The sequence below is a fragment of the Aulonocara sp. 'chitande type north' Nkhata Bay genome, linkage group LG4 (genome assembly GCF_057382095.1).
Source record: "Aulonocara sp. 'chitande type north' Nkhata Bay isolate Kocher_YH1m ecotype deep benthic linkage group LG4, A_spYH_male_GT1.1, whole genome shotgun sequence".
Classification (NCBI taxonomy): Eukaryota; Metazoa; Chordata; class Actinopteri; order Cichliformes; family Cichlidae; genus Aulonocara; species Aulonocara sp. 'chitande type north' Nkhata Bay.
Genome location: NC_141347.1, coordinates 1,931,705 through 1,945,307, shown reverse-complemented (window position 1 = coordinate 1,945,307; position 13,603 = coordinate 1,931,705). Strand labels below are relative to the sequence as shown.

General features: G+C 37.8%; 1 protein-coding gene across 1 annotated transcript; it reads left to right on the top strand.

Annotated features, from left to right (window-relative positions):
- The first annotated feature begins 6,338 nt into the window (after window positions 1-6,338).
- Window positions 6,339-8,738, top strand: hspb9 (heat shock protein, alpha-crystallin-related, 9). Its single transcript, XM_086290501.1, has 2 exons — window positions 6,339-6,688; window positions 7,213-8,738. Exons 1-2 carry the CDS (start codon window positions 6,468-6,470, stop codon window positions 7,673-7,675), a joined length of 684 nt encoding a protein of 227 aa, XP_086146627.1. The 5' UTR covers window positions 6,339-6,467; the 3' UTR covers window positions 7,676-8,738.
- Window positions 8,739-13,603: the final 4,865 nt, after the last annotated feature.

Sequence of the window (13,603 nt, the reverse complement as noted above, 5' to 3'; positions counted from 1 at the left end):
CATTCATAACAACCTGAATCGCATAAACATCCAAAATACAACCACACCGAAAATACCTGCAGGCCAATAAATGTTCACCAGTGTCGTATGGGTTCTATTTCTTCAATATACCATTCTTTGTAACAATATTTCCCTGATATAATGAATGGTATTTAGCAATTAATCTTGTATTATGTGGTCCAAACTGAAGTACTATAAGTACTTTTAAATTACAGTTATTTTCGATTCCTTGTGGCATGAAAGTTAAAGGAATCATCTTCGGCCCAATGCCTTTGGTGGTCACCTGACTTCACAATATCCTGATCTGTGGGTTTGATATCGGTTCTTATTTAAAGGTTCCCCTTCTGGATCTCTGCAGGCTGCATGTCAAAGCTAAATGTGAAGGGTGTGTGGGGGGAGGCTCAAATGATCGTAAAACTGTTTATCGAAGTGTATCGTTAAAATTGGGCTTTGTCCCCTGAGGTTCTTGTCATGTCTGCTCCTTGTTCATGACGCCCAGTTTCAAAATATCAGGAGAAAATTGGCAAAATTGCTCACCTTGAAGCTTTATAGTGGGACTAAAACCAATGGGTGATGTCAACCGTTCTAAGGTTATCCTTTCCTCTAACATTAAAACATTTTCTTTACACTGTAAGAAAACATTAGTTTTTTACCCTACATATTGAAATCCTCTTATTCCAAGTAGCCTTTGACAAACACCACTGAACAATTTAGGTTCAAAAAACTGTTTGACTTTTTTTCACCCTTTATAATCTTACAAAGAGTGCATCAGTAATGGATGGAAACATTCTTTTAAACAACCTTTCCTTTGAACCTTTACTTTTTTTTTTCATTTTATTGAGTCATACTGTATTTTATATTTGATCTTGGACGCGAATCTGGGTTGGCTTCATTTTAAAATGTACAAGTCTGAGCCTGAATTATTGTTTTTCAATGCTTTTTGTTTTTATCTTCATATATTATTCTATTTTCTTGGTGTATATATCTAAAATAAAATAAAAAAGGTTTTATGTTGCATGCTACTGTACACGTCAACATTACATTATACTCTGTGCATGATACTCAAATACTTTTCCAAGGCAAACCAGAAATTATGTATTGATATTTTGGTAAAGTTATAAACACCCTGCAAATACTTTGAATAAATTCTTACAAAATATTTAGTTTCATCAGGATGTTATTGCAGACACTCACATTAATACAACCTTGACTGGTCTTAATTTGGATGTTCTTGTAGAGCCATGAATAATAAGCAGGCTGATCTGGGTGGTGTAATAATATCTTAGTCATTTGGAGATGCAGATACAGCAGCTATCCAGAGTCTCCACTTCTATTTCTGACCTTGGCATCCTTTGGTTTACTGACATACTTCTTTATTTATGCAGCAGCCCCGATGATTCAAAGCTGACTTGAACATTATTCCATATGTGTTCTTCTGTATATCTTTGTTCTTGTGAACAGATCTTTTGGCTTCATTATAAACGGGCACAATGCCTAAAGTTACCAGAGAGCTGAATTTAAATAACTTTTTTTTTAAATGACAGAATACTTAACTCCATAAAACCTTTTACAGCCATTACACACATCAAGATAATTAGTTGGCATTTTGTATCAGCAGACTGTACCAAGAGTACCAACCAATCACATTCAAACTTGTTTCTGGTTTGAACCAATGATCTGACAGTCTGATGCCTACAAAGCCACAAATACATATGACACAGGGTCCTTGTAATGTTCACAAGCAGCGCTCACATACACACAGTGTGGAAATGTTAGCACTCTGAGCTCATCCTCAGTGATGAGGCCCTGTAACCTGAGACAAGACAGACTCTGTTTATAATACAAGCTCAGCTCTGAGCAACTGCTGAGGTCACTTGTTGGCTGTCATTTAATGTCTGATAAATTAAAATGTACGCAGAGCACACAGCCTGACACACAAAAGATATTTAGAAAGAAAAATTCCAAGATACTCATGTAGCATATGCTAGTTAGCTTAGCATAGCATAAAGGAAGGAAACGCTGGATATATTGAAAAGTAGTCTAACTTTACCCACCAGTTACTGCAGAGAAAGATGATTAAAAAAAATAGGATTCAATATATTAAACTATAACAGTTTAAAATGGCAGCGCACTGGTGCATTGATTAGCACTGCTGTCTCATATCGGGAAGGTTTGAATCCACCAGCAGGCAGTCTTTGTGTGTGGACTCTCCATGTTGTGCTTGTATGGTTTAAGATAAGATAAGACTTTATTGATCCCATGGCGGGGATATTTGTGCGTTACCTCAGCTCAGGTACAGATAGCAGAAGAAAAATAAGCAAACAAATACAAAATAAATAAGATAATACACGATATACAACAGCAGCATACACAGTATGTGATTATGGATAGAGGGTTGTGGAAATATACAAAAAATAAATGTAACTACTTACCACTACTATTATTACTAAATACCCGAGTAATAGATATATATAAGTATCTAGAGTATAGACGTGTACTCAGGGTCTCTCTGGGTACTCCAGCTTCCACCCACAGTCGAGGGGATGAAGCTTTATTAAACAATATTGTTAAACGTTTCAACAGTGAAGGCACATTGAGATGCAGTAAGCATTACTTTTACATTAACATGCAACTAAATCTTCATGAATCAATGTTCAGACGTTACCTAATAATGTAACATGGTCATGTGAAATTATTAAATATTATTAACAGTGCCTTTCACTGTGTTATAACATATCTTAAAATTAAAGTGTTTATATGCATTTCATACAACCTGTTTGTATGCATATTTGCTTCATGTTTTGTTTTGGGGTTTTTTTTGTATTTTGGAGTTTATTTTTGCACCATCCACCTGTAAGGAGAAGCATTGGAGGATGACCTTTGCTGTCTTTACTTCAGTCAAAATAAAGATATCTAGGCACTGAAATCTGAGCTTGTTATTGCCTCTTTTTTTCTTACATACTGCTATGATACTTACTTTAGTAAAATGTGTTGAATTTGCCATAATTTAAATCACAGTTATATCGAGTCAACAAATCATAACTTTTCAGCTGACTGCTATTTGTGAAGTTTGGACAAATAAAGAGCACTATTTCCATTAGTCAGTTCTGAGTGATGGAAGTAAAATGTTGCGCAAAACGCATTTGTGCAGTTTTAGTTTTTTGACATTTACTGGCACCATTTAAAGAAGTTACAGATTTTGAGCACATAAGTACTTTAATTAAAGAGAAGCCATTTTGGCCTAGAGATGATCCAACGTTTGTCAAGTACAAAAACACAATTCAATAAGATAATGTTTTATTTGCTTTAGTGATCATTTATTTCCTCACTTGTAATTACTGGTCTTTTCATTCCAGTTAAGTTTCATTTTGTATCTAATAGAAAGAGGTTCAACACTGCTAAAAGGAGTTTACATTTTTGTACTATAAGGTTTGTGGCTTCCATTTGTAACTGAATTCTGTTTGAGGCCGTCTGTCTGTGTTTAGATGATATAGCTTTTCATTTGCAGCACGATGGTGCGGTGACTGTCACTGTTACCTCACAACAAGTAGGTCCTGGGTTCAATTTCACCATCTATGTGGAGTTTGCATGTTCTCCTTGTCGTGGGTACTCGAGCTTCCTCCCACAATCCAAAGACACGTGGTTAGTGAGGTTAGGTTAACTGGTGATCCTAAATTACCCATAGGTGTGTATGCGAATGGTTATCTGTCTCCCTGCGTTAACCCTGCGACCTGTCCAGGATCATACTAATCATTCTTTTGTCACAGTGAATTGTTCACGTCTACTTATCCCTGTTCAACTTAAAAGAGCACTGAGCACACAGTGTAGGGTTCTTCTTCACCATGTGTCATAAAATGAGATGACCACTTTAAACTCATAACAAATTGTCAAAGAAGCAAATAAAAACATGTGATCTTATATTAGCCTCACTATGTACAAAATAAAAGTAACAGGAAGGATTTTTTTCCCATTATTTTACATGGTATTAATTATGTAAACCTTGACCTTAGTTTTTTATTTACAGTAAATAAAGAGGAAATGAAAAATTGCTAACAAGCTGCTATTTTCCCAGAGAGGAAGAAGAAGAAAACTAGCAGGACAGCAAACAAGGTGATTATATAAGTATATATAGATATACTATTATTAAAGGAATTTATTTTAAACTAATAGCTATGATTGGACCATAATCGTGGTTTAATGTAAAAGAAGAGATTGTATAATGTGTTAAAAGGTAAACATTAGGCTAAACCTCTTTTGATTTACTGGGGCAGCCCTTCATTCTGAAACGAGCTTTAGCTCCTGTCCTGTTAAACCAGCTTTCTTCTGATGAGCTACTTCTCACGAACAGCAGGTGGGTGGGCCTTCTGTGCACAGAAGTCCACAAACTGCTACAAGAATATTTCAGATTTTAAAATATTTACATTTTTGCTAAAATATTTCAGCAAGACTATTTCATAGGATAAGTATGTATAGATATACTTTGCATGACTTGTTTGGGATGTTTTGGATTTGTTTGTCTAATTCACCATTACATTGGTAATTAACCTTCCTGTAAAGTACATCACCCACATGAGAAGTGACACTCTGGGAAATGTGATCTCTCCTTATTTAGAGAACATTTTAATCCCAAAAAGCTAAAAGCTTTAAGGGGAACAGCCCTTACTGTGTTGCCAGGTTTAACCACTTTTTGCTCACAGTGGTTGTGCTGTGAAGCAGACATGCAGTTTAACTTCCATGTCACACAAACCTTTCTTTAGTGATCAGGAGAGAACCATAATAATGTAAACAATAATGTATCACTAAAAACGAATAATCTGTCATTTCTTTATCAGTTCAATTTCAGCTATAATGAAAATGGGTTGAAATGATTAAAATTGTTTTTTCAGCATGAAATAAGAAAACAGGGCAACCACCAAAACAGCTAGTCCACTGATTACGTCAAACAGATAGCAAACCAGGTTTCAGGAGAAGAGATGTCAGATGGATGTGCTCATCTTTGAACTTAGCATTAAAACTGAAAATACTCTGGAGATGAAAATACTCTTCAAGATATGTTCAGATAACCTCGAGTCCACATTCTAGTTATGGTCGGTTAGATCAATCAAGACTGATTCTTCAAGATTAGGCAGTCGATCAAAGTAAGAAATGATCATGATGTCTCTAAGTGGGAGAAGAATAAATCTATTTGGAAGGTGAGAACTCTCTTAAACAAAACATAACAAGGCTGCCTCAGTCTGCTGTGGCCGTGGACAGAGGATTACTGTAACTGGTGGGTGTCCTGTTTAGCAGTTGAGAAACCAAATCCCACAGCTTCAGAGCCCTAACTTAAGCAATACTTCTTATCCATAAAGAACTTTTGATGTTGTCATTTTGCCCTAGTTTTGGCTCTTCAAAGACTGATATGAGCTTTCATCTTCTAGCTCAAATGTCTGGCCCTCTATTGGCTTGTCTCTTGAGAGTCTTACTCCCCTTACACAGTTCTGGTCAAAATCCTGTCTCCCTCATACAGCTCTCATATACCATTAATGACATGGCCTAACAACACAGCTTTAGATTTAGGTGAGCATTGGGTGCAGAGAATGGAGTTAAAGTTTTGCTTTGTTGATATTCAGGAACAGTTTAGAAAATGTTTATACAGGAATGTTTTCTGTCAACCACAATTCATGAATCCAAAGTTCCTATGGTGTCTGTTCACTGATCACCTCTGCCAGCCAAGCCACGTGAAGGTCTTTGCTGGTGTTATTGGCCACATTCAAACATTAAATATGTCCACAGTCACACATTCAAACATTAAATGTTTGAATGTGTGACTGTGTAACTGTAATTTACAAGCTAAGTCAGTTAAATGCAGCTAATGGCATGCTATTCAGGTTACTCTGATGTCCTTAACAAGTGTTCAATCCAGCACACTGTAGTGCTTTTAGAAAATAGTAACTTTAAGTTAATTTAGTTACTAGGCAGAAATTCATTTTGGTTATAGTAAAAAAGAAATATTAGAATTTTGTGTTTGCTTTTAACATAGAGGTGAATAAAGTCTTTTAAAAGGTGTTGTGTCATTATTTACTTCATCCTACATACTCTCAGTGAGACAGCACACTTTCAAAGTCCCAGTCTGGGTCACTTATGAGGAATGACAAATCAGCATATTTTCTCCAGCAGTATCATGGCCTTGTGCATACAAACCCAAACAGGCTATGACCATGTGTTGTCTTTAGCTTTTTGATTAATGGCAGAGTATTCCTGACTTCACTGGCACATGTTAGCAAGCAGCACTGAGCTCATAGAGCTTAAATAGCACGGTGGGAGGGCCGGGACAGAGCAGCTGGGGTATATAAAGGACTGCTGTGTAGATTCCCAAACTAAGAGAAGAGTCAATACGGAAAAACTGAGGAAGCTTTCAGTTCTCACTGGACCCTGAAGATATCTAGTCAGAGGCAGGAACCTGCAATCAAAACAACACTGACATCATGTCCCAGCACGCAGCCTTGACCAGCTTGTTTGGCGATGACCCTTTCTTCAGTCATGAACGGGTGCTGTGGCCTCTCAATATTGAAGCCCTGTCTTCTCTCCAGCGAGACTTCTTTAACCGGAGAGCCAAACTAGCTGACAGCCTCCTGAGCCAGCTCTATGATGGGCCCCAGCTGCTCAACTTCAACCAGATGCCCCTAATGCCTAACACATTGAAGCGGTATGTACAGTAGCCCAATTTTACTAGTGGATATACCTGATTTGGGGTTTGTTCAAACCTACAGATTTGGTTTTAACTTAACCATCCATAAGATCACCACTGATCTGCCTAGAGTTATGGCATGTTTTAGCCACATGCTAAATACTAAAATGCTAAAAGTGGTAATGAAGTCTTATACATTGTTGGCATCAGATTTTCTACTAAAAGATATTTTATTTGGCTTTTCTAAACAGGTAAAGAATCTATTAAAAGGGTAGAATGCTACCTAAGATCTACTCCTATCTTAAGCTTAAGCTTTTTTGGATTGTCAATGATCAGTTTAGACATTCAAACATTTGGGGTTTTATAAAAAATTGAAAATTCTGTAAAGAAAAGAAAAGATACGATGATGATAAAAATAATAAATAAGGCAAGCTTTAGCAGAATCCAAACCCTACCCCAAACACAACTATAAAAAGGTTAACAGCCTTTGTGGGTCCGGAGCAATGATGGAGAAATTTTTTCTAATACTGATTCACTTTCAGGCTGAGTGATGATGAAGAGCAGCAGAGAGAGCTTTCCACTACAGAGACCCACAAGGAAGTCCAGCCAGCTAAAGAAAACAACGGTGACCTCCTGGTGACACTAGATGCTCGCGGTTATGCCCCCAGTGACATCACTGTCAAGCTGGAAGGCCGGTGTCTGGCGGTCGTAGCCATGAAGGAGGCCGGAGCAGAAGAGAGCCAGTCCTGCTCTTCCTCATCCTCCTGTGCGTCCTTCTGCTCCTCTGCATCTTCTCAGGCAGGGTTCGCCCAGAAGATCGACCTGCCTCCTCACCTGGATCTGTCCGGCCTCTCCTGTTCCCTGATGGATAACGGACAGCTGCGTATCCATGCCCCTGTGGCTAAGCAAACAGCTGGAGAGGAACGCCAGGTACCCATTCGTTTCAGGACATCGCTGGAGTTTCCCATCAAAAAGGACGACACAGAGGAAGAACAAAGAGACTAGTGCATATGTGCCCCCCAAAACACACACACACACACACACACACACACACACACACACACACACACACACACACACACACACACACACACACACACACACACACACACGCACATTTTTGATGAGTTTATTTATATACACCCTTCCACAACAAAAAGACTCTACAATGAGTAATGTTTACAATTATTAGATAAAGACAACTTTTTATTTTATAACAATGTGCAATTTGTATCAACTGTAAAAATGAAATAAAGTGTCAAATGGAAAATAATATCATATAAAATTGGCTTTTGCTGAGGACTACTGTGACCACATGATGGTGCCAACAGCCTACTCACACGAGGAGAATGAAGGAGTAAAAAGAAGTCAGCAGACACAGATGGAGGAAGAGAACAAGAAGAATCCTAAAAGCTGGCATTAACTCCCCTAAGGTGGCTGAATTAGTACCCTTAAAAGGTTCAAGTGACATTTGGTTTCCTGGGGCGAAGTTATTTGCCGGCGTGCTGGAGCTGGTGACAAACAAAAGGAGCAGTTTAACATTTTATGAGTCCTACCCTGAGGGTGTCATGATAGAGAAGAGAAGAAATAAAGGCATTATTAGAAAAGGTGAACAGAATAGAGTGAAAGGGAACAGAAACATTGGCAGTTTCTGAGGGATCAGTTTAACCAAATCCTAACCTTACTTTTTCTTTTCTATGACAATACCTTTAATTTGTTTTTTTCTTAAAGATCTGCTGCCAATGCAAATAAGGTAACTAAATTTACTTTATGCTACTAACTTGGGCTTTAGGAAAACTGCACAAAAGGTAATATCTTCGCCAATACCCTACCAGACATAACCAAAATAAGAAGATAACATTATTAGATTACTATTATTAACAATTGTACCACATGAGTCAATGAGACTTTATCAGAATGTTGCAAATTTATTAAAAATCAGGAAATCTTTAAGAAAAGTTTCTTTATGCTTTGATGTGCTATTCTAAAATTTGGTCTTCTTTGGTTTAATTATTCTTGTAGTTGTTGACATTGCCAACAAAGACACACACATTTGTGTATGAAAGGTCAAACAATTGCACTGCATGCCAGGATGAAAATCAATCCACAAAGTCCAAAGCACTCCCTGAAGACTTCTGCAATTATCTGTAGTGAGGTATAGATCAGGTCGAGGGTTAAGATCTATTTCTGCACCCTTAAGTGTTTCCTGAAGCATGGTGCTCTTGATAATTCTAAAATAAAAAATATTAGTGCTCTGTAGAGCTAAGTTTAACCTCGATAGAAGAAATAACCAGACGGATGACTATGAGGACTAAATCAAGCCTTTGTAAAAACAGAAAAAAACAGAATTCAGGAATAACTATGTCCTTCACCAAACCATACTGAATTGACCTCATTAAGTATCTGTGAAAAGATCTGCAAATGACGCTTCACAAATGGTGCCTTTTTACCCTGATTAAATGTCACAAAATGGGGCAAACTTTTCAAATCTTGGACGAAAGAGGCTGTAGAGACCAATCCAACATATTTAAGGTTGTTGTAGGGACATCTTCAAAGTGGATGAAAGGTCTTACATAGACTAATGGATTACTGAGTATAAAAACAGCTTTTTCTCTGTTTTATTGAAGCTGACTCTCACAGATCGACAGATACGTACCAGGTCATAGCAGTAGTGAGATAGGTCTCTCATTCCAGCTCTTCACATATTTGACTCTTGTAAAAGACCACTTGGCATCTAATACAAACACATAACAAACATAACAAAACAAAGTACATGCACACTGGGAGCACATGAACTCCCATTGCTGACAAACAGAGACGTTTAATGACAGAATGTCAGAAGACATGAAATTTGACATTTGAATTTCCACAGTTCAAAATTCTTTATTTCTTTTTTTTAATCCTCTCCTCTCTAGCAGCTTTTGCAATCAGTATTAAGATCTGATTGTGCTGTTGTGCCAAACACATTTTGCTTTTCCAAGATCAGCTCTGTAAATTCTCTATAGGCAGACTGGACTTCCCAGCATGGGCCAAACTGCCCTATGCAGCAAGGCAACAAAGAGGGCGCAGACCAGCCCAGTGCAAGGAAGCACCCAGCCAGAGACCAGGCGAACCCAGGCACCAGATCCCCATGCCCCACTCGCAGAGCCACCCAGAAGAGGGTTGAGTTCATGTTTAGGCATAGAGAATGATCGCTCTGAATTTGAGTGGTAGCGGCTAGCATAGACCAAAACTCTTTGTAAAACCATCTGGTGCTGGGGCTTTATCTTGTTAAGGAATTCTGCAATGTCAGCGTCGGAAGGATTAATCTGTGATGAGTTTAAAGCTTATAAAAATCTTTCAAATATTTATTTGTATATTTATATGTTGTTGGTCATGAGCAAGGATCCCAGTGGAATCCTTTAAAGAATAAATACTTGTTGTTGTTTTTTTATTTAGCTTTAACTGGTTAGTAAGTTTTTCAAACCCAGCCTTTGCCTTAATTGTTTTATTTAGTTCTACTTCTCGTTTTGTCAGGTTGGTAATTATATGCTCTTGTGGTGAGGCAGCACAGGCAGATTCTAATGATTTCAGTTTTTGTTCTAGTTCTAATACGATTAGAAAGCACTTTCTCCTTGTTGTTCTTATGTGAACAGTAAGATAATATTTTGCCCCTCATTACTACCTGTCCTGTTTCCCATAGAACATGTGTTGATGTCCCTGCTAGGTCATTATCTAAATGTATTGCCCATTCCATTTTGAAATAATCTTGTCTTGTTCTTTAAATAGTGATGTATTAAATCTCCAGCTCCTAATTAGTGGTGTGACTCTTTTCTGTGTCAGACAGATAAATACTAGTGTATGATCACTGATAGTGATAGAATGAGTGTTTTTAATAACGGAGCTGGAACTAAAAAGTAGTCTGAGCGACAGTGTGAGTGGTGTACTGGTGAAAAGAAGGTGTAATACTGAGAGTGGCATCACAAAGACCAAACTCACAGCCACATCCTTTGACTCACTGCTGTACTGAGACAGGTTGAAGTTTCCTCCTATTATAAGTGTGGTGTTAGAGTGATCTGAAGGAAAACCCATGTCTTCACCCTGCCTTTTGACACCTTGTGAGATGTGGGGTTTTTTAAAGATTATTTTATTTTATTAGTTCATTGTATGTTTTTTATACTGTTTTTATTTTTTATTTACTCTGTTTTGTTTTCTCTATTGTTCTTTACTTATTTCCCGTACTTTGGTCCTGTGCTGGCTGTTATAAAGTGCTTTATAAATAAAGTTGGATGGGACTGAGAGTGAAAAAAGAAGGTATAAACAAAGGAGGGGTCATCAACATTTGGTCCATATACTAGTGATACACAGATCCATATTTTGAATACATAGATAAAGTATTATTAATCTGCCTTGTGGACCTGCTGCTGACAGTGCAGTTCATTTTTCTGTTAATTAATATGGCTAAACCTCTTTGTTTTGAGTAGCGGGCTGAGAATGTGTGAAGGAAATATGGAGAGGTGAGTTTTGGTCATATGAGTCTCCTGTAGAAAGACAGTATATGGTGGTAAGTCATTTAACCGATTAGTCATTTTGAGCCTCTTTTTCCTGGAATCAATTCCACGTAATTCCATGTGACGAACCTCAGTGTGGTCATGGTGGAGAGTAGAATTTACACCAAAACTGTGTGTTTATCTGTCTGTCTTGTATGGCTGCATGTTAGTGTGTGTGTGGTTGGTATGTCTGTGACTGTGCTGTATGTTTCTGTGGTAAACAGCAGCATTGAGGCAGAGCATACATAATGCTGAGTGCTGAAGGAAACAGAAAAGATGTGAAAGGTGATAAAGGGAATAAGTCACACCGTTCAGTTCCAATTCATACAAACCAATTTAACCGAAACTGAACAAGAAGAGCGGTCATCCTTATTAGTACTTTCCCCCATTTAGGCCATTTTGACAAAGATGAGGGGTCAAAATATATTTTCTTTTCTTTTCTTTTCTTCCTTTAAATTTTATTTTGCTAAAATCAGTTAACAGTAGCATTTTATTGTTTTCAGCCAAAGACAAAATATCAGCATTTCATGTTAGTGTGACTTGCACTCTGTGGATTGAAAGGTTCATCACACTGTTTCTATAATATGTTTACAGGTGTGGAGGAGGTACATAAAAACAGAATAATAGTACATATATGAGATTGTTTATGTCACAACTCTTGCATTCTCCTTGTATCAATGATTTCAAACAGTTGTGACAAACTTGTCTCTCTCCCTCTAATTTTTCATGTCCTCCCAGAAATGTCTTCACGGGACCTGCAGGGATTCATAGTGTGTAGGTGTGCGTGATTGTGACTATGCATAGATTTGTGTCTAAGTGTTTGTATGTGCGTAAGTTCTTGCCTTTCTAAAACTAAACGTGCTCACACATGAAGAATGATGTCATCCAGAGTGAGGGCTCTTCTCTGCCATTGGAGTAATACAGATGTATGTGTGTGTACATGTTTAGACATCTTTGTGAGGACAGAAATTGGCATGCCACTATACTTGTGGGGACCAACAGTCCCTAATGGGGACAAAATGCCCATCCCCACTAGTTTGAAGACATTTTTGAGGCTCAAAATGTGGTTTTAATGTCAGGGTCACAGTTATTTTTGGAGGTGAGAAGAAAAGAATCAAAGGGTTGAAAATGGCTGCAGTGCAATGAGGGTTGCAATGAATAGCAAGACTTTGCCCTCGCATATATACGTTTGCAGGAAATGTCTGCACATTTTCCTTGCAGACAGTTATAAGGTCATAATAATGATGGATTTTACAGTCCAATAAGGCGGCAAACTCACTTTCTCCTGGAGAAGGACTCCCTCACCAGAGGATGCTGTTAAAACTGGCAGACACTTCTCTCTATGCACAAGTCATCTCAATAATCTGCTTTGTGCATGTGTGAATTTTCTTGCAGTTCTTTGGCTGAATTCCCAAAAAATGTAAAAACCCATCTCTGGTACAGCAATAAGTCAAAATATGTAAGAACAAAAAGGCAGATACCTGTTCATTTTACCCAAAGGGAGTTACAATTATCACATCATCAGTTATTTCCTCCTGTGATGTTATTGTCCTGTGAGAAGAAATGTTCCACAGAACTTCCAAACTGAAAAAAACGCCAAAAACAAATAAATAAACATCAAAATACAGATGAGAGAGACTTCTTAAACCAATTTTGTCTTATTTAAAGAGTATTTTCATCAATCTTGTAATGTACTGCCATCTTGTGGCAGTGGACTGCCCACTGTGGGCCATGTCTGTCCATAGTGACCCCGCATGAAACCTAAAGGGATATTTGCTAGGTGAGCTGTCAGAGGTTAGTGGAGGAAACACAGTTATTTAATATTATATTATAAACTCACTGTCACGATGTGCTGTGCAGGTGGTGGAGAGCTGATCCAGAATGCAGGACTCCTCAGAAAAACATACATTTAAAATGTAGTTTTACTAGCTAGCATCAGCAAGCTTTTGAAAAAACAGCAGTATTAACTGGAGCAGACTGATAGACTGGCAGGCAAACAGCATGAAGGGACATGACAAAGAACAAAGTGAAACTTTGGAACACAGCTGGGGAAAACAAGGCACAGGTGAACAAAGTCAGAACGATGACATGGGACACAAAACTGAACATAACGGCAGTGTTGGGAAGGTTACTTTTAAAATGTATTCCACTACAGATTACAGAATACAGAATACATGCGCCAAAATGTATTTTGTAATATATTCCGTTACGTTACTCAATGAGAGTCACGTATTCTGAATACGTTGGATTACTTAATATATTATCATGCTATTTACAACTACATGAATGTACTATTGCTGTGTATTTTAGGGTGTAGACATCTCGTATAGAGAACTATTCCACGTATATAAAACAGGTCCGCGGCTCCGAACTGTAGTAAAGGGACCTCTGGCTAATACATCGG